The sequence below is a fragment of the Mustela erminea genome, chromosome 7 (assembly GCF_009829155.1).
Source record: "Mustela erminea isolate mMusErm1 chromosome 7, mMusErm1.Pri, whole genome shotgun sequence".
NCBI lineage: Eukaryota > Metazoa > Chordata > Mammalia > Carnivora > Mustelidae > Mustela > Mustela erminea.
The window spans coordinates 70,335,449-70,354,291 of record NC_045620.1 but is presented as its reverse complement, the minus strand read 5'-3'; the positions used below and the strand labels follow the sequence as shown (position 1 = coordinate 70,354,291).

The 18,843-nt window shown below is 35.7% G+C and overlaps 1 protein-coding gene across 34 annotated transcripts in view; it reads left to right on the top strand.

Annotated features, from left to right (window-relative positions):
* NRXN1 (neurexin 1) overlaps positions 1-12,443 on the top strand; it is a 1,166,070-nt gene extending 1,153,627 nt beyond the window's left edge. For all 34 annotated transcript variants that reach the window (XM_032352097.1, XM_032352096.1, XM_032352106.1 and 31 more), the window contains one exon: positions 11,756-12,443. In XM_032352097.1, the coding sequence (XP_032207988.1) occupies positions 11,756-12,063 (308 nt within the window). In that variant the 3' untranslated portion in view covers positions 12,064-12,443. The remainder of the gene's footprint in view (positions 1-11,755) is intronic.
* The last annotated feature ends 6,400 nt before the right edge of the window (positions 12,444-18,843 follow it).

Sequence of the window (18,843 nt, the reverse complement as noted above, 5' to 3'; positions counted from 1 at the left end):
CAATATTCTTCTTACCCCTCGCCACTGCTTTCCTAGGATTCTGTGCGGTACAAACTCCTTTTGCCAGAATTGACAGAGAGATGGCAGCAGGTGCAGTAGAGTGGAGTCGGAAGGGGTAGAACTGAACCGCTATGCAGAAAAGGACAACTGTCTGGTTCTATGGGAAAGGATGACCTGGAAAATAATAACAAATTGTACCGTGGTCCTAAATGGAGACACACTGAATGTATAAAGTGATAATAACTGTAGACATACTTGAGTTTGAATTTTGTCTTTGCTATTTGTGAAGACTAAATAACAACAACCTCATTGAGACTCAGTTTCCTTTCCTGTCAAACAGTGGTAACACCTACATCACAGAGTTGTTCCGAGGCTTAAGTTAGATAACATGTATGTGTCGGCGCAGCACAGAGCCTACCATATACTAATAATTCAGCAAAGGTAACAGTTGTTAATTCCATAAAATAAGAAAAGGAATTTAGGACTCGGAGTGAGAAGGCAGAGTAGCTACACTGAGCATCAGTTGACAATGATGTCATGTGAAAATGTATCTACTAAAGGTAAATCTGTGCAATATTTGGAGGGAAATTAAGAAGTGTGCTTTGATAACACAATATACTTAAGTAAAATAACACCATGAGCTCTTCAAAACCCTGACTTAACATGTAAATTGTAAAAAAACAGAACAAAACAAAAACAAAAAAACATGACCAGCAACTTCTGTCCGAGAACTGGAAGTAGGACTGCAGTATTCACACACGCACACACATTCCTCACTACTCGACTTACAGTCCTGGTGCCATTTTTGTCTTCCAATAAATCAGGTTCTCCCTAACCTAGTTCCAGGCTTGAAGATTCTTTGGAATGAATCCTTTCGAATTTTGTAGATTGGTTGTTGACCTTTCTATATGTTAAAAAGTGAAATGCATGTTAAGAAAACTGATTTTTTAAAAAATTTTATTTATTTATTTGACAGAGAGAGTCACAGGGAGAGAGGGAACGCAAGCAGGGGGAGTAGGAGAGGGAGAAGCAGACACCCTGCTGAGCAGGGATTCCCCACGCAGGGCTTGATCCCAGCATCCTGAGATCATGACCTGAGCCAAAGGCAGACACTTAATGACTGAGCCACCCAGGCACCCTAAGAAAAGTGATTTCTGAGTGTATGTATTCCTAGGTGTTTTAGTCATTGAGCAGCCAGAAAAAGAAGATATTTTGCTATTGAAGAGTATAGTTGAGTAAAACTCAGCAATGGAGAGTACAATCTACATTTCAAAATATAGCTCTTCTGGCATTTTCTGGAATTTAATACATTTTGATGAAAAACAAGTTTCTCCTGGTTCCCTGGCTTTGAAGCTGATTTTCTCAATTATTGCCTAGATGGCTTTTCTTTTGCTTAGCAGTGATAAGAAGTTTGTCCTGACTGATAAGGCTCTTTTCAGCTTCCTTTCCAGTAGAAGCAGTCTTGAAAAGTACCGGAGAAACTTCTGCAACTATTCTGCTTATTTTGAGAAAAGAGCTCCAAATTAGCTCTCAACTATTTGTAGTGCTATGGGTGTCAGATGATGTAAATAAGAAAACCAAACTGGAGACTTTTAAGTTGGTTGACTTTAAATAACTTAGTGACTTAGTCATTAGAAATAAGTGGCTTATTACTTGGAGGCATAGGGAAAATAAATGCAGATATGATACTTGCATTGATATAAATTGGTCCCAATTTTCCTAAGCACAGGAGAAGTGATTTCTCATTTCATGAGATAAATATCCTATTTCCTCGTTTTACTGAAGATGTTGAAGAGGCTGGAAGTTAGGGAAGTGTTGAGGGAATATGTAAGATCTCACTGCCAGTGTTTTGCCCACCTGTTTACTACCTCTGAAATCAGAGGTCTCTCACATTTCCTTAATGGTTAAATTCATCCCAGTCTACTCCTGAAATGGACTTACCCAAAATCTCTTCCTCTAATCAGTCAGAAAACATACATTCTGTAGCATGTGTGTGCAGTCTTCGTTAGATGTTAGAAGGTGAGGGAAGTGGTAGAAAAGACAGATAGAATTACAGGAAGCTATCAAAGGCCTAGCTACATGGTCTGGAAGCAAAGAATCAACCCAACAGAAATGAAACATTTAAGTAAGCTTTCACAATGGTGTGGGCTCCCTACCAAAATGGACGTCCTATATGGTCGAGGGAAGATGGGAATGAATGTAAGTTTCCTATAAATCCCCCCATATGTCTTCTTGATTCTGTTCTCGCAGCTTCCGGCCATTCTATCTCACCGTTTTCCTTCTTTACCATCAGTGGCTTTCCAGAGTTCAAAATAGAAACCTGGATCATTCTTCTCCTTTAAGTCTCAATTCAAATACCTTCTACTCTGAGAGCCTTTCTAAAGCCTCATTATTATCTCTTAGTACCAAATTTTGTGTTGCCTTCTGTTACTGAATTTTTTAAAATTTTAAAATCATCTTGTTTTCTTATATTTTCTGTTATATTTTTAATACACTAATATAGACCCATGGCTGTCTTAAGTACCTTGATATCATCAACATCGAATATGGTACATGGTAAATTGTTGTTACTCAATAAATATTTGTTGAAAAATTTTAGTTAGCTTTTCTACTTGGTTTTATCCCCCCCCCACTCTGTTTTTCCCATCTTCATATATTAACCAATGGTAACAATTTGACATGAATCTTTCATGTATCTTTCACCACGTTCCTATTAAAAACATATAAATATAGGGTTTGTTATTCTTTATTGCCATTTAGAAGTAGAAGCATGCTATATGAATTAAACTAGCTTTTCTGCTTTACTAATATATTATGGACATGTTTCAGGTTGACAGATTTGACTCTAATTCCTGTTTTCAATACTCATAAAAGTCTAGACTATGGGTGTGCTGTAATTTATTCAACCGTAGCCTTGTTATCAAACTCTTCAGTTTTTACACTTTTTTCTTTTCTTCTCATAACATTATAGCAAACATTGTGTATTTATATATTTATATGCTGGTATCTTTAATTATGTAGACTATACTCCCCAAACTGAGGTTGTTTTATTAAAATATTTGTGTATTTTTTAACTTGTATCATTGTAAATTTTAAGCATATAATAAGTTAGAGGGCTGTTTAATGAGCTCACATGTACCCATCATCCATTGCAATTTAATCTTTTTAAAATTTTAGAAGGTATTATTAGATTACTTCCTAAAAATGATTGAAGAATTCATATTCTCACCAGCAGTATTGCCCATTTCCCAAATAAATATGTTTATCACATTATCACTTTTTTTATTCCTCTAGTTTTGTTAAAAAAAAAAACCCTTATTTTATTTTGACTTATATTCTAATGAAATCAAGCATTTGGATCTTCTGTTCTCTGCTTGCCTGCGTGCATTTTTGTCCATTCTTATATGGATTGTTTGGTCTTTTTCATGTCACTTGATATACGCTCCTTGTATTTTAGAGATATTAACTCTTAGTGTGTTATATATGCTACACATATTTTTCCTCTCCTTTTCATTTGCATTTTCACTTGGTTAGTGGCTCCTTTTCCCAACAAAATGTTCCTTTTTATGAAGTCAGATATGCTGATCTCATCATGTTTGGCTTCATTGTATGGCCTATTATCTTTATGTTAAGTTTTATATCCACCTTCAAATTTCTTCTCACCCTCCCCCAACATTCACTGTGCTACAGCCATTCTGGTTTTTGTTAAGTTTCTGAAAAACAAACTTTCTTTCCACAAGATCATTACTCCTTATTCCTCCTGACTAGAAGACTCTTTTGTCCACTTTTTTTTCTTTTCTTTTCTTTTCTTTTGTCCACTTTTCACTTGCCTAGTCTCCAAACCTTTTCCATGTGTCAGCATACATGTTTACCAAGTCAGGTCTTTCTGACTCTCCAGTCTAAATCAGAAACCCTTGTTCTACTCCTGCATGGTATTACCCTTTTCTTTCATCACACATGCTCCAGCTGTTGCTTTAAGTTTAACTATATCATTCTGGTTTGGAATACTCAAGGTCCGTGATGGCAGTTTCAAGTGTGTATGGTTATCCACTCTACCCCAAGGACCTAACACAGTCCTTCGGACATAACTCTGGTTCGCTATGTTTTAGTTGACAGAAGGAGTGAATATTCTTAAGAAACTTCATAAAAGATGGAGCCTTAAGCTAATTTTGAGGAATAAGTAGTATTGAGCCAGACACGATGAGAAAGATCATATGAGTCAGGCTTGTAGGTAGAATTTTATTGACATGTGGAAACGAGGGACAGCAATAAAATTATGACTGCAGATTCCTTTGAGAGAAAGTGAAGACAAGTTTGAGTAGGTAGCTGTGGGCAGACCATGAAGGTCTAATACTTTAGTAAATACCTTGACACTTTCAAGGGTTCTGATAAAACCTAATGGGCACAATGACCATGTTAAAGTTTATGAAGCCTGTGGATGACTAAGCTATAGATGCACAGTTTACAAAGTATTTGGTGATCGAAGAGCAGGCTTCTGTAAATGCCATGATCCTCTGGCTTCTCCCAGAGATGAGGGAGAATGTGTGTGTTGCTCTATTAGTTTTCACTGTTACCAAAGTCATACAGGGTATGATTGTCCTTTGCCTTTTTAGTCCCATGTCTGTCATTTGAGGTAGTAGCTTGTCCTAGTTGGTGCTTCTTGTCCTCCAAGCACAGGATGAGTTTTTCTGAGGCTAGCATACCCTCCCATGTAGTTCTGAGATCTCTGGTGAAGATAATCTCTCAATTCCCCAGGGGTGTCCTCTGTACATCCCTTCACACAGGTGCCTTTGTGTCTTTGAAAGAGGAAAATGTTAGGCCAAGCAGCCACACAGGTAGCAAAGGCTTATTGATTTCCAGGTTCTTTCTGAATCAAGGTTTTATTAGAAAGGCTAAGACATGTCAGACATGTCCTCCCTCAAGCCTTTTGTCTGACCTTCATGAGCAAACTTCTGAATATGCAAATCTTGGGTGGAGTTGATGGCAAGGGAAAATGGGAGGGATTTGAAACATCCAGCATTCATCACCTTTCAAAAAACTACAGTGTGAGTTGAAATTAGCACATGCATACAAATCTTTGCCTACCTGCTTTCCTTCAGCTGTGGCATTTAAACGTTCATCCTTTTGAGGGATTGCATCATGATTGTTTCTTCTGACCCAGGTTGTGTTGAAGCACAGAGGCAGAAAAAATAATAAATTTTATTTTTCTGGAGATGAGGGACAAAACTGTGCTAATCTCAATTTACAAACACCCCAGGAGCCTACAATTCCAATTTTCTTTTCACAGTATTAATGAAACTGGGTACTGGAAAAATCAAATCTTCCCCCATAAATCTGAAACCATTTTCAAGACTAGCCTAGAATTATAATAATTTCTACATCTATTAAACACAGTACAGTGCTCTGTCCTAATGAGATCATTTTAGGCAGCTTTTTCCTACATGGGGTGGAGACAGAAATTTAAAATTGATCACTTTTACTTTATGATAAAACCAGAAAGACTGGTCAAAGACTTTTAGAAAAAATTTCAATAAATGCATCTTGCCAATAATTTTTAAAAAGGATATTGTAAGATAGGATATCTATCAATTCCAGGTGGCAGGATGATATATGTTGAGCATTATGGAGTTCTATAATCCTTTATATACCCCTCCTGATCCAAAATATATAGCTCATATTCTGTTTTTTTAATCATTTATCATTTTTTATCATTTTAATCAATTTTTATTATTTTATCATTATGATACCGTTTTAAATTGGAAATCTCTTATATTTTTTCCTTCAAACTCAAAAGCAGAATTTTCACTGTCATCAGTATATAGTGAGATTCTTGCTTCATCCTTGATGTGATAGGGTCATGGTTGATGACATACCTCTAACACAAACAGTCTATATTGAAGAAATAAAACCAACAATAAGAATTGCCTGGAAACTGTAATCTTACCCTACAAAGCTAAGTTTGGAAACAACATAAATATAATAAGGTTACAGTGAAAGAACAGCTCATCCAAGTATACAAAATAGTTTCATAAAAATGACAATTTGAGTGATAAAAAGAGCATCTGATAGCATGGTTATTGCTTTGGTGAACTCACCAATGGAAATATAAGGTCCCACCGCCCACCCAACCTTCCTTTTATGTGACAGGAATTAGGGCTTTAAACATCATTTCTCAGATAGTATTTTAAGAACATAAATCAAGAGCAGTTTTATTTTTTTGTAACAATATCTGATTGCTGTTTTTCCAGTCTCAGAAAGAATAACCAAAGGATACCAGACACTTTCCATTGCAGAGTGAAGCCTCTGGAAAAATTGGCTAATGTTCAAAAATTTACCTTCCAGAATGCATTGTTATTTTACAGCTTCAGTTGTAATTCATCTTGCTAAGTAAATGTGGGTTTTATATTCCCCATTTGCCTAAACTAAGTTTACGACTAGATACAATCTGACAGTGGCAAACTGATAAATACAGGCTCCAGTAAAAAGCGTAATGACATAATGTACACTACACATCCCCATCGACCTAACCAAAGTTTTTAAAATTCGTAACAGAAGAGCATTTTTTTGTGATAAAGTATATAATTTTATTCTGTAAACAAATTTAGAAGGTTAAATGATAAGGTAAGCCATTCCAATATGAAACACAAAGAATATGTTCTAGTGAAACAATCACATTTAGACCTTTTGCTTTTTTTTTTTTTTTTTTTGCAGTAAAGACTCTTTTGTATCATGATTTGAAATTAGGAGCTTGGCAGTAGGTTTTATCACTCATTGAACACCTTGCTGACCATTATGCTCTCTGAAGGCCATTTTCAAAGACAAGTCATGAGCTGGGAGAAGGCCACCCAGAAGAGGTAGAGAGGGGAAGAAGTAGAAGCGAGAGCAGAGAGGAGCAAAGGGTTTGGTGGCAGAGGGTCAGAGGAACTGGTGAGGAGAGAGACCTGCCACAAAAAGTCTTCTCTTTTCTGTTCTCTGCCATAGCCTCATGTGTCACTTAAGCATGTTTGTTCCATGTGTTTTTAACTGGATCTAAATGAGTTCTTATTTGGGGAAATGATGTTCTTTCACAGATGTAGTGCCAAAGACTGTCAAAAATAAAGAAAGAACATACATCAGGACAATTTCTCTTCCTGTTGTGGTAGTTTAAAATAACTATCTCAGCAAAGTTACAGATAAGCTAAAATTTTTAATATTTCATTTTTAAATTTTGGGGGGAAAGTACAAATGCATTTTTATTCTTTTTATATGACAAAGCATGGGGATGTGTCTTTCGCGCTGAACACTTTCCACAATGAATTATTATCTCATATGAATAAACTGGGTTAGGGTATAGTGTGGAACTATGTTAATTAGGGTCCTAGTACTTGAAAGATTGTGCCTGCCTAAATAATCACAGTATTAATCAGACAGTGAAAAACAAGGAAATACATAGAGCTGACGTACAGGATTCTTGATGAATCTGGGCCAAAGCAGAGTATGTAGATGGCTTCTGAAAGAGACGTTAGATCTTACCAAATATTTGACAGAGATAAAGAGAGAATTAAAAATCAGTGCTTATCTGTCCTCTAAGATAGCACTGTTTACCCATCTCTGGGTCCGAGGAATACTTTCACAGCCATTTATCTGAAAAGTAGCTTCTATGAAAGAGGCTATAACCCTTTTGACGGCTCTTTGTCCTTGCCCGTGCAGTCAGTATCTTCGGAATCATTTAGGCGGTATCAGAAGCATTCATACTGCCCTTCAGGTGTGTGGATGTGCTCCCCCCACAGGTAGCAGACCTTGTAGTTTATTATATTCCAGGGGACTCTGAGGGTTACATGATGATGGGCCTGAATGACACAGGAGGAAGATCATCTGTTGTTTTAGTGTTCATATAAATTGTGTATCATTCATGATGCTTTCCTACTTTATGAATCATTGAAATGGGGTATAAATGAGCACTTAGGATATTTCATCTACTCTTTTTCTTTCTCTCTCTCTCTCTCTCTCTTTTTTTTTTTTTTTTTTTGGTTTTTTTTTGGTTTGTTTGTTTTGTTTTCCAACCTAAGCCTCGAATCAAAATACATGTATCACCCCCACAGCTGGATGCTTACTTGCCTGTTTTCAGTCAAGAGAAAGGACCCTTAGGTGCTCTGGCTTATTCATTACTCATCCCTGGTTCTGCTCAAGGTTTCCATTGACCTGGGCTCTCTGTACCTCTGGTCCATTTAGCTTAGTTTCACCCCAAAGTCTGCTAGCTTTTGACCATTGACGGACTTACCCCTAATGTGTATGTATTCCATTCTCTCAGCTCCCTCCTTGACTCTCTCTTACCTGTTTTGAAAGTGTTCTTATCACATGCTGGGACAGGGAAAGGTAGATAGAGTGAAAGTAAACTAGTTCATTTGTTCGGTTTTTACCACTGCTGAGAAAACATATTTAGATTGTCGTATTTATTTAAAATGTCTTGATTTAGTGTATTATGGAGTGTGAAGGGAATGCAAAATTCTCAAGTGCATGAAACAAAAAAAATGCATATGGATCTCTCTGATCAAATTCCCTTTTTTTCTTATTGCTACAAAGGGTTAAGAGATGACTCTGTTTCCTTTTTTGATATAAATTTTCACCAAATTATATAAGAAGGCATTTAGCTTTTTTGGCAATTTCTACTATTCTCTACATTTAAATTAATATGAAATTTCCTCAAAAGTTTTCCAGCAATCATCAAAATAAACCATTAATAAGTGAAACCACATGTGTAATTTATAAATATCTTTAAATTTCTCTAGGCTTTTTTTTAAAAAAAGGATTTTATTTATTTATCTGAGAGAGAGAGAGTGGGGGAGAGCTGTAGGAACAGAGAGAGGGGGAGAGGACGAGTAGTCTTTGTGCTGAGCAGGGAGCCCAATGTGAGGCAGAATCCCAGGACCCTGAGATCATGACCTGAGCTGAAACCAAGAGTCAGAAGCTTAACCGACTGAGCCACCCAGGCACCCCATATTTCTCTAGCCTTTTATTGCACACCTGGGAGAGATGTCTTTGGTGTATAAATACTTCTGATCTTAGCACAAAGGTTAAGAAAAATGTCACTGACCTTTAGATGTAAAGCAAAAACAGAAAAAAATCATTAAATAATCAGTGAGATATGGAAGCAACTATATATTGCAAACAGACCTATAATAATACCTGTGGTAGTTATTAATTTTTAAATGTGAATCAGGGGGAAAAAGGATAAAGTATTTCATCACTGGATTTTGACATTTTTTGGTCGGTTATTTTTAAAAAATGATACTTAGAATCTTTATTTACATGTGGGTTACAGAGATATTTTTAGTCCTGCATGTGACTTACGCAACATTTTGGCTGGAGTTGCAAAAAAAGGCGAGTATTTTCCTTAAATAGGAGGTGTTTATCAAATGCCTGTATGGCAAAATTGAGGTTTTGCTTTGGTCTTGCATCTCATTCTAATTTTAACATAAACTTGTTGCTGTGCTACTTACATGGTTGTTGTGAAAATATATCAGAAATATTAGCGCAGATAAAAATAAGATTAAAATTATTGGATAAAATAGTCCATTTATGATACCAGTTCCTAGCTAGAAAAAAAAATGAACATATATACTCTTAGTACAGAACATTTCAACCCTGCATTTCATTAAAACTCTCAAGTCTTCTTAGCATGAACTATCTGATTAGGGTTTTATATCCATTCTCTCCATTCTTCTCTGACAAAGTGAGATCATTATGAAAAATGTGTTTAAAATAAAGACATTCCATCAGGATGGGGGAGAAGATTTAAGTGCCATTTAAAGAAAACCCTTCCTTTAGTGTGAAGACACCATGTTAAAAGAGTGATCCACAAATGAGCAAGTAACAAGTTGTCCTTCAGTGAAAGTTCACAGCTGAGCTAAATGGCAGACCTGGGCAAAGATGGCTGTCTTTGAAAGAGCAGGCGCTGTCTTTGGTTAGTGAGGGAGGGACAGAGTTCCTGCAGTAGGTTCTATTCTTTTTAAGAGGAAATTAATTTCCTGTAATCAAATGCCGTGGATTATAGTCTTTGTCTCCTTCCCCCTTGGCCACAGAAGCAACAACAAGGCTTTTTATTCAACAACATTACATGGGCTTTTGTAAACTCAACAGTGACATTGCATTGAAATGTTTCACCTGATACATTTTACAGATCCAGAACACAGCGTATTGCTGCTTTGAGCCTGAGAACTGTTACTTTGTCAGTGGCTCTATGTGTAAGGCTTTATTCGGGGAAGGAAAGGAAAGTGACAGCAAAACATTCCCCCATGATGCAGAAGAAATCTTGGTGATGTTTGAAAAATGGCATTATAAAGCAGTGCAGAGCTATAGCTGGTAAATGACTACCAATATTTAATAGGAACTTTTGTAGAAATATTAAAAATAGCTACTAAATGATATTTAATAATAGTAAAAAACACAGTTTTAGTCTTGAACTGTTCAATTTCTGTATAAACACATACCCATTTATATACACATACCTATATGTCTGATATGTATACAATCTTTAATTCATTCTGTATAATTTGCAAAAAATATTTTGAAAATTACAGCATTTTTAATTCACTACACCTGAAAAGTAATTTTTTTTTCTGTAAGACAAAGGAGAAAACAGAGATTCAGAGAAAGAAAACACAATCCATAGAGAAATAGTGACCTGAGAGTCAAAGATAGGATAGATTTTTATCTCTGTACAGTTATTATTTTAAAAATCCCCACCAAAAAAGTTAATTTTGTAAAGAAAAAGAGTTTCTCCCTGCCCCCCAGCTCCTATTCACAATTAAATCCCAGGACTTTTTCTCTTCATCTTTCATCACTTTCAGTGCCTGACTATGCCCTGGAGAAGACATTAATGAACCCTGTAATCCATTTCTTATATCCATGGAAGAGCTTTATTTATACTTGGGAAAGACTTGAAGGAGAATTTTGCCAGTTGAAGAAAAGTAGGCTAGCCGGTCCTTTATTCATTATTATCTGTTAAGTACTGAATTTTGACTTATACTCAATTTAGAAAGTCTGTAAAACTGAGAAAAAAGAATTTTCCTACTTCGCCTTCCCAAATTTAGTTTTGGTGGCCACCCAACCACTGCTAATGGATCAGCGATGTATATATACTTATATGAATAAATAAACCTCCAAAACTATTCAGTTTGGTTTTAGTTTGTAAAGATGTGACTAAAATCATGCTTTTACAAATGAGTGAGAGAAGTCTTCAGAATGCCTGGATTATCCTGTTGTTCAATACCATATTCATTAGTGTATGAAGTGATATGATTTCTAAAGTAATACTAAGTTCAGCTATCATAATTCAGAGTCTAGAGTTAACCCTAGTGTTCTGCATGAACATCAATTTGATTGCTAAATTAATACTCTCTGATATTATAAGATAGTGTCATTATAATTTTATTTACCATGTTGGCTTTATGATTTTTCACCTGACACATCAACGTGACCCTTAAGATCTACATGAAGCTTATTTGGGGCTGCACTTACAAAATCTTGTTAACAAAACTGATCTGTGATAAAGAACAGATGGAGACAAATCTCTCCCCAAGTCCTTTGATTCATAGTCCCTAGTTTTTAGTGACCACAAGGCATAGGGATTGCTACCTTTAGCAGCAGTAGACTTTTCCTAAAGCAGTAGGTGTTATTTCATTAGGCATGGAAATAGATGGTGAATGTTAATATAGCTCTCAAGGGTTCAGTGAACTCAGTAGTCACGCTGTTTTTCTCACCCTCTTTCCTACAGCTAACCCAACCCGAGCAGGCGGGAGAGAGCCATATCCAGGCTCAGCGGAAGTGATCCGAGAGTCCAGCAGCACCACGGGCATGGTGGTGGGGATAGTAGCTGCTGCCGCCCTGTGCATCCTCATCCTCCTCTATGCCATGTACAAGTACAGGAACCGGGATGAAGGCTCATACCATGTGGACGAGAGTCGAAACTACATCAGTAACTCAGCACAGTCCAATGGGGCTGTCGTAAAGGAGAAACAACCCAGCAGTGCGAAAAGCGCCAACAAAAATAAGAAAAACAAGGATAAAGAGTATTACGTCTGATCCCAAGATCTTAAAAAGACCCTTGTATAGAAATAGTCTTCATTTTATCTGAGACATAATATAAACTTATTTACTTTCCTTTTTATGAAGCACATACAAAAGAAGACAGGGAATGCAATCAGGAAGGAAAGACTGTTTTTAAAAAATAAAAAGTATCTCATGCTCTTGTTTCTCCAAAAAAGAAAGGAAAAAAAAAAAAAAAAACAGGGGCCAATAAATTCCCTAACATCCACAGTGTTTTCATTTACTCTGCCTGTCTTTATGTTGCTGGAACATTCCTAAAAGACAGTGATGACCGCACGCATTCATAAAGCAAAGGAGTATTACAACATCAAGGCACAACACAAAAACACAACACCCCCCCCAAAAAAAAAAAAAAAGAAGCTACCTATGATCCTGGATTTAGCCAAAGTGCTAGCGCTTTCCTGAGAAGTCAGTTAGTTTGATTGCCAGAGAAGACTGTGTCATTTTGAATGACCCAACCTGCAAACCTTTGGGTTTGCCACCTGGCGCAACTGGAGCGGTGGTTGGAACTTGCATTTGAAACAAAGTGCTGGCTTTTTTGAAGACTCGTGTAGGAACACATTCAAAAAGCCCCTTTCTGGTTGTGAGGGAAAAAAGTCTGGAGGCCTTATTTTCAACAATGTGAAATATAAGGCACATTTCACACTAAAATTTCAAAATAAACAAAAAACCAAGAGGGCATAGATGCAATCATTGGGAAATTTTCATGCACGCTTAATATGTTATTACATATGTTTATATAAAATCCATCTCTGTGTGCTTTCTGGACTGTGATAAGTGACGTTTTATAGCCTGTTGTATAGAAAATGCAAAATATATCTCTGCTCTTCAGCCATTTTTGGTAAATTCAATGTTATAAGTGTTGCTAAGTATAGGGAGTTTTATGACATCAGAGCAACAATTATTTCAGGTTTTTTTTTTTTTTTGCCACCATTATAAATTGCCACAGTTACTTACTTTTTTAAAAAAAATTACAATGTAGTGTTTATTCTAAGGAAGATATGTATGAATGTATATAAAAAGACTCAGCTACTTTTTTTTTCTAACATGTACAGCTTTCATTCTGTTGCAATTAAGTTTTAGTATTTGTATGAAGGTGTGAATTAGAAGGTAAAATATATACATATGTATCTTATAATCTTCTTTTCTCCCCCCAATACTCACATTTCCACATACTTTTATCATTTACGATCACACACACGCACACACATACACACACACACACACACACAACCAATCCAGAGGAATCCATCAGATATGATGGAAAACCCGAGCATATATGTAACAGCAAATGTTTACTGACAAATTGAAAAGCAGGAAGGAAGGAAGATAGTTGTGCCAAGGTATTTATGACAAATGGGGTGATTTGCTTCATTGAGATCATGCTCTCAAGAAACCCTGAGAATATTTTAGTCCCTAATGAAATGGAACCTTTTCTTATCAAATAGAATATCACTGGTATATTGCTGCATGAATATGAACCATTATGTAAGGGAGGTTACGGAAGCAAAATTGGTTAATCTACACCTTAACCCTGGCTGCTGCAATTAAATACTTTGTTTCCAATAAAATATTATATATATATATGTACACATATATATATATAGTCTCTGAACCTGATATGCATGATGAACACTTTGGAAAGTAAACATTTTCTCAACTAAGGAAGTATTTTCGGTAATTTTTGATTCTGTATTACTATCCATCTAAAAAAATCATTATTTGTTGATTATTGACCATATTTTAACTTCTCTGGTTTTACGTATATATCATTAAATATAGTTTTAGTTTAACACACATTAAGTAATAGAAAAGTATAGATTATACACTTGTTTTTGCATATTGTATCAATGATGTTCATAGCAATAAATTATTAATATGAGCAGGCAATGCAAAGGAAAGGCATTATTAGATTGGAAGGTGATGCCTCAGTAAAAATTGGTCGCATTACTTTAACATCTCCTAAATGGATGATATTAGATTTCATAAAAGAGAATACCTTTACAATTAGCTTTAATCAGCAAAGGCAAAAAAAATGCAAAACATCTTTTGTGATACTTTAGATGATGAAAAAAGCCAAGAAGTGGCCTGGATTTCAGACATACAGCACCTTAGAAGTATGTATAATTTATAGCAAATCACCACTATCTATGGTTGCCAAGTAATTGTGGTGTGTGAAAAGTCTTAAAGTCTTTTCATGACCCAGAAAGTAGAGGTTTAAAACTAAAATTTAGTATCCATATCTTGTATTTCAGATTTTCTTCTTCTTTTTTTTAAGTTGCTAGCTTCAAGAATTCATGTCTTTTTTTTTTTTTTTCCTCTCATTCAGTCTTACTCAGGGAAAGCCAGTGAAATAAGAAGGTAAATATGAAACCACTAATTTACATCTTGAAGATTTAAAAAGAAACAGTTGCTTTTCCATATGATCTACTGAACTTTGAACAAGTTTCCATCTGGAAAGATTCCAAAATCTGATAGAAAATAAATAATGGTATTTTTAAGCAGTATATCTATGAAGCATGTTGTTTGGGATTGATTTCATTGTTTCTTTCCAGCATAAATTTTAAAATTTCATGCAATGATGTAATCTAATATTGTCAGTAAAAATACTTCTAATGTTATTGGCCTACACAAAATCTAGCATTTTTTTCTTTTTTTCTTCTTTCTTTCTTTGTGAATGGAGAAAGAAAAGAGAGGAACATGAGCTAGAGAGAAAAAAAAGACATGAATAAGATCCTAAATATCTTCATACCAAATGTATCTGGGTTCCATGAATAGTTTGCAGTCAACAGGATTTTACACTACCTGGCATAAATTTGATTACATGTCTAGACTGTAACTTTTCTGATTGAGTATGCTTCTTTTTTATCCATGTAATGTGTTGCCTTTAAAAACAAACAAACAAACAAACAAACACAAATACTACAATAATGTGTGAGGTGGTCAGTCCCCAAGACATCAAAGGAAGGCCACATAACCCTACCCTTCTAGTACTTTGTGTGATTGGGTATTTAAGGGTTTTGTTTTGTTTTTTTCTGTTGCAAGGCCAATTTATCCATTATTGGAAATGCTAAGCAAGTGGAATTTACTGTTTTGTTAATAAAATATTTCTTAATACAACTGTGGATTTATTGATTTAAAAAATATATATTTGCGGCACCATTTTGGGACAAAGTGGCCCCGTAAGGAAGACTGAGTTTGAAAGGAAGACCTGCCCTTTAGACAAGCAAGGGAAGAATACTGCCTCTATTTTTCTGGAGCTTAACATTCATTAAGTGCATCTACATTCATAGACTTAAAGATACAGGCATGAATTGTACTTTTGTTTACATCTGTTCATCTTGCTGCCCAGGAAACTGCAAATTCATAAAAAGTAATTAAGAACAACATGAAGATGCTGATTTCATACATACAATTTTCTCTATAAAAAGCAGAATAATTCAAGTAAATCTGTGATTAAACTCCAATACTATCATTTACTAGCTACGAGTTAGCTCATTTCTCTCACTTTTCGCATTAGTAAATTAAGGGTAGGGCACCCGGGTGGCTCAGTTGGTTAAGCAACTGCCCGTTGGCTCAGGTCATGATCCTGGAGTCCCGATCAAGTCCCACATCAGGCTCCCCGCCCAGCAGGGAGTCTGCTGTTCTCCCTCTGACCCTCCCCCTTCTTGTGCTCTCTCTCTCTCTCATTCTCTCTCTTTTAAATAAATAAGTAAATTCTTTAAAAGAAAAAGGTAATAATACCAACCTCCCAGGGTAGTAAGGATAATAAGAACTAATGTGCCTTGCACAACTAAGTGCAAAGAAAAGGTGGCTCCTTGTGTGCTATTATTTTTCCATATGAATAATGAATTCAAGAAAACATGTCAAAAATGTTTGTTCAGGTTGTGCTATTTGAAAAATAAAAATGCAAAAGACAAGTGTATAAAGGAATATACTTTTTCATCTCTCACTAATTATGTTTTCCTGCAAAAGCAAAGTCACTGTGGAAATGAGATGATCCTTCAATTACTTTCTGTAAGTTTCAGTCCCATAGTTAGCTGACAACAGATTTAAAACTCTGGCTTCTGAGAGTAATCTGATAGGAAAGCATGAGTTCGGTCTTTTTCTCCTTTTTTACAGTAAAATGTTTGAACATGAGGGTTTAGGCCATTTTATACCTACCTTGTTCTAGACACACATTATTTCTTTCTTATTAACTCATAACTTTTAAATATAATAGGGAAACAATCTACCTCTTCTTAATGTCTAAGTTAAAGATTATGTTATGTAGGGCGCCTGGGTGGCTCAGTGGGTTAAGCTGCTGCCTTCGGCTCAGGTCATGATCTCAGGGTCCTGGGTTCGAGTCCCGCATCGGGCTCTCTGCTCGGCAGGGAGCCTGCTTCCCTCTCTCTCTCTCTCTGCCTGCCTCTCCATCTACTTGTGATTTCTCTCTGTCAAAATAAATAAATAAATAAATAAATAAATAAAATCTTTAAAAAAAAAAAAAGATTATGTTATGTAGCTTACCTTAAAAGGTAATTTTTAGGGGCACCTGGGTGGCTCAGTGGGTTAGGCCTCTGCCTTCAGCTCAGGTCATGATCTCAGGGTCCTGGGACCGAGTCCCTCATTAGGCAGAGAGCCTGTTTCCCACTCTCTATCTGCCTGCTGACTTGTGATCTCTCTCTCTCTGTCAAATAACTAAAATCTTTAAAAAAAAAAAGTAAGAATTTTTAAAGATGATGAAATAAATAGTATAAAATTTACCAGTAGTAAACAGATAAAGGATTCTTGACCAGTGGGACATAGATCCCCAGAGCCCAGGGGTTAGTAACCTCTAACAATATTTATTAATAAAATTTGACAGATATATTCAGAAAAGCATTTTCCTGGGAAGAGAGTCTAACTAGGCTCATCAAATCTTCAAAGGACATCAAAAATTCCTTAACATGTTAAGAACCAAACCAACAAAACAGACCTTGGATATAAATAAAACTTTGTTATAAAAGTAATACTGAAGATAAATGGTTAAGTGAGGATTAAGTAAGCATCCAGGAAGTATCATGTACATTTAAATATACAAAGGCAGTATCTTTTTTTGTAACTTGTTCAGCTATCTGACTTTTATAAAAATTAATTTTGCTTTGTTTTTACAAGTTCAACCTTCAAATATTTATTGAGTACTAATATATGTAAATCACTCTGTTCATCTCATATATCCACTATTTGGAACAATATGGTATTCATTTGAAGACAAACTTCTCCAAAGATTGGAATACTTGATGAAGGATTTTGAAGATACATTGTACATATCGAACGCACAGCAATGAAGACTCTGTCCATAAAATGCATCCGTCTTATGGAGTTCATCAATATTCCAAAGTGGTAAATGGACTACAAAAACAAAAAACAAAAAATAGACAAACAGAAAAACCCACCTAATTGACCTCAAAATTAAATTCATTGAAAAGGAGGAAAGAGTTCTCCATGAGGCTTATACAAAGAAGATGCTTTCCCCACTTCTTGATAGTTCCTCTTTTATCAAGGAGACTGATTCTTGACCAACTATGATAAGTATGTCTTGTGCTTGTGTAAGTTCTCTTACACAATCATTGGGTGATGTTCCCTCAAACAAGACAGCAATTTTGGGTGAGGAACATGGGTATTCAAATGGTAGCATCCGAAGTTTCTTACCTGAATCAGTTCTGTGAAAGAAATGGTAATGGTTTCTAAGATGCCACTGATCAACCCTGCTTAAGAGTGCGAAATAACTTCCTGAAAAAAACATACTATGTGGAGCCACAATATTGATTCTCCAGTAAAAATAGCAACAAATAAAAGAAGTCTTTAAAGAAGTAAGTAAATAAATAAAAAAATAATAAGTTTTGTTGAATACTTCTGATCTGATATTTACTGTTTAGAACAATGTGTTTTCACGGTTAAATAAAAGAGTAATGTTATGTCAGAAGCCCAGAATTTAGGGCCTGATTTTTGGGGCCTGAAGTCTGGTTTGAAATTCATTAGCTGTGAGTCCTTGGGCAGTCACTCTATCATACCAAGTTTATTTAGATAAGTAAGATTATTAATAAGGGGCACCTGGGTGACTCAGGTGGTTAGGCATCCCACTCTTGATTTCAGCTCTGGTCATGATCTCAGGGTCCTGGGATCAAGCCCCGCATCGGGCCCCCTGCTGGGTGTAGAGTCTGTCTGAGACTCCCTCTCCTTTTGCCCCCCCCCCCAATTCATGCACTCTCTCTCAAAATAAATAAATAAAATCTTTTAAAAAAAGAAAAGTGCGGTGAAACAATTTGTAGTTTGTGAGAGTTTTAAAATATAATACATTTAAATGCTTTGCCTAGTTAGAATTAGATACTTTACTAGAAGATAAAAAAAATAAATAAATAAAGTTTACCTCCTTAACAGTATAACAGAAATGTTCTGGGCAGTTACTAATAGAGTAGATTTCACATAAAATTATAAGTTTAGAATTAAGATAATTTTAAAGGTTTGAGTTAATAGTTCTAATATTTTTACACTTTAACAATATCCCAGACAAAGCATTACCTAGCCATGACTAAAGGACTGGTTGCTCCTCTTGCAAAGTAGTCTATTTCATGGTGGGGTAGTTGTGGTTTCTCATTTCTAGATTCCTATTGTTCCCACTTGCTAGTTCTTTAGTTTTCTCTGTGCAAAATGGAATGTACTCTATCTTCCACATGACAGCCTTTCCAAGATTATCACTTTCCCTCCATCCTTGCCTGGGCTTTTTCTTCTCCG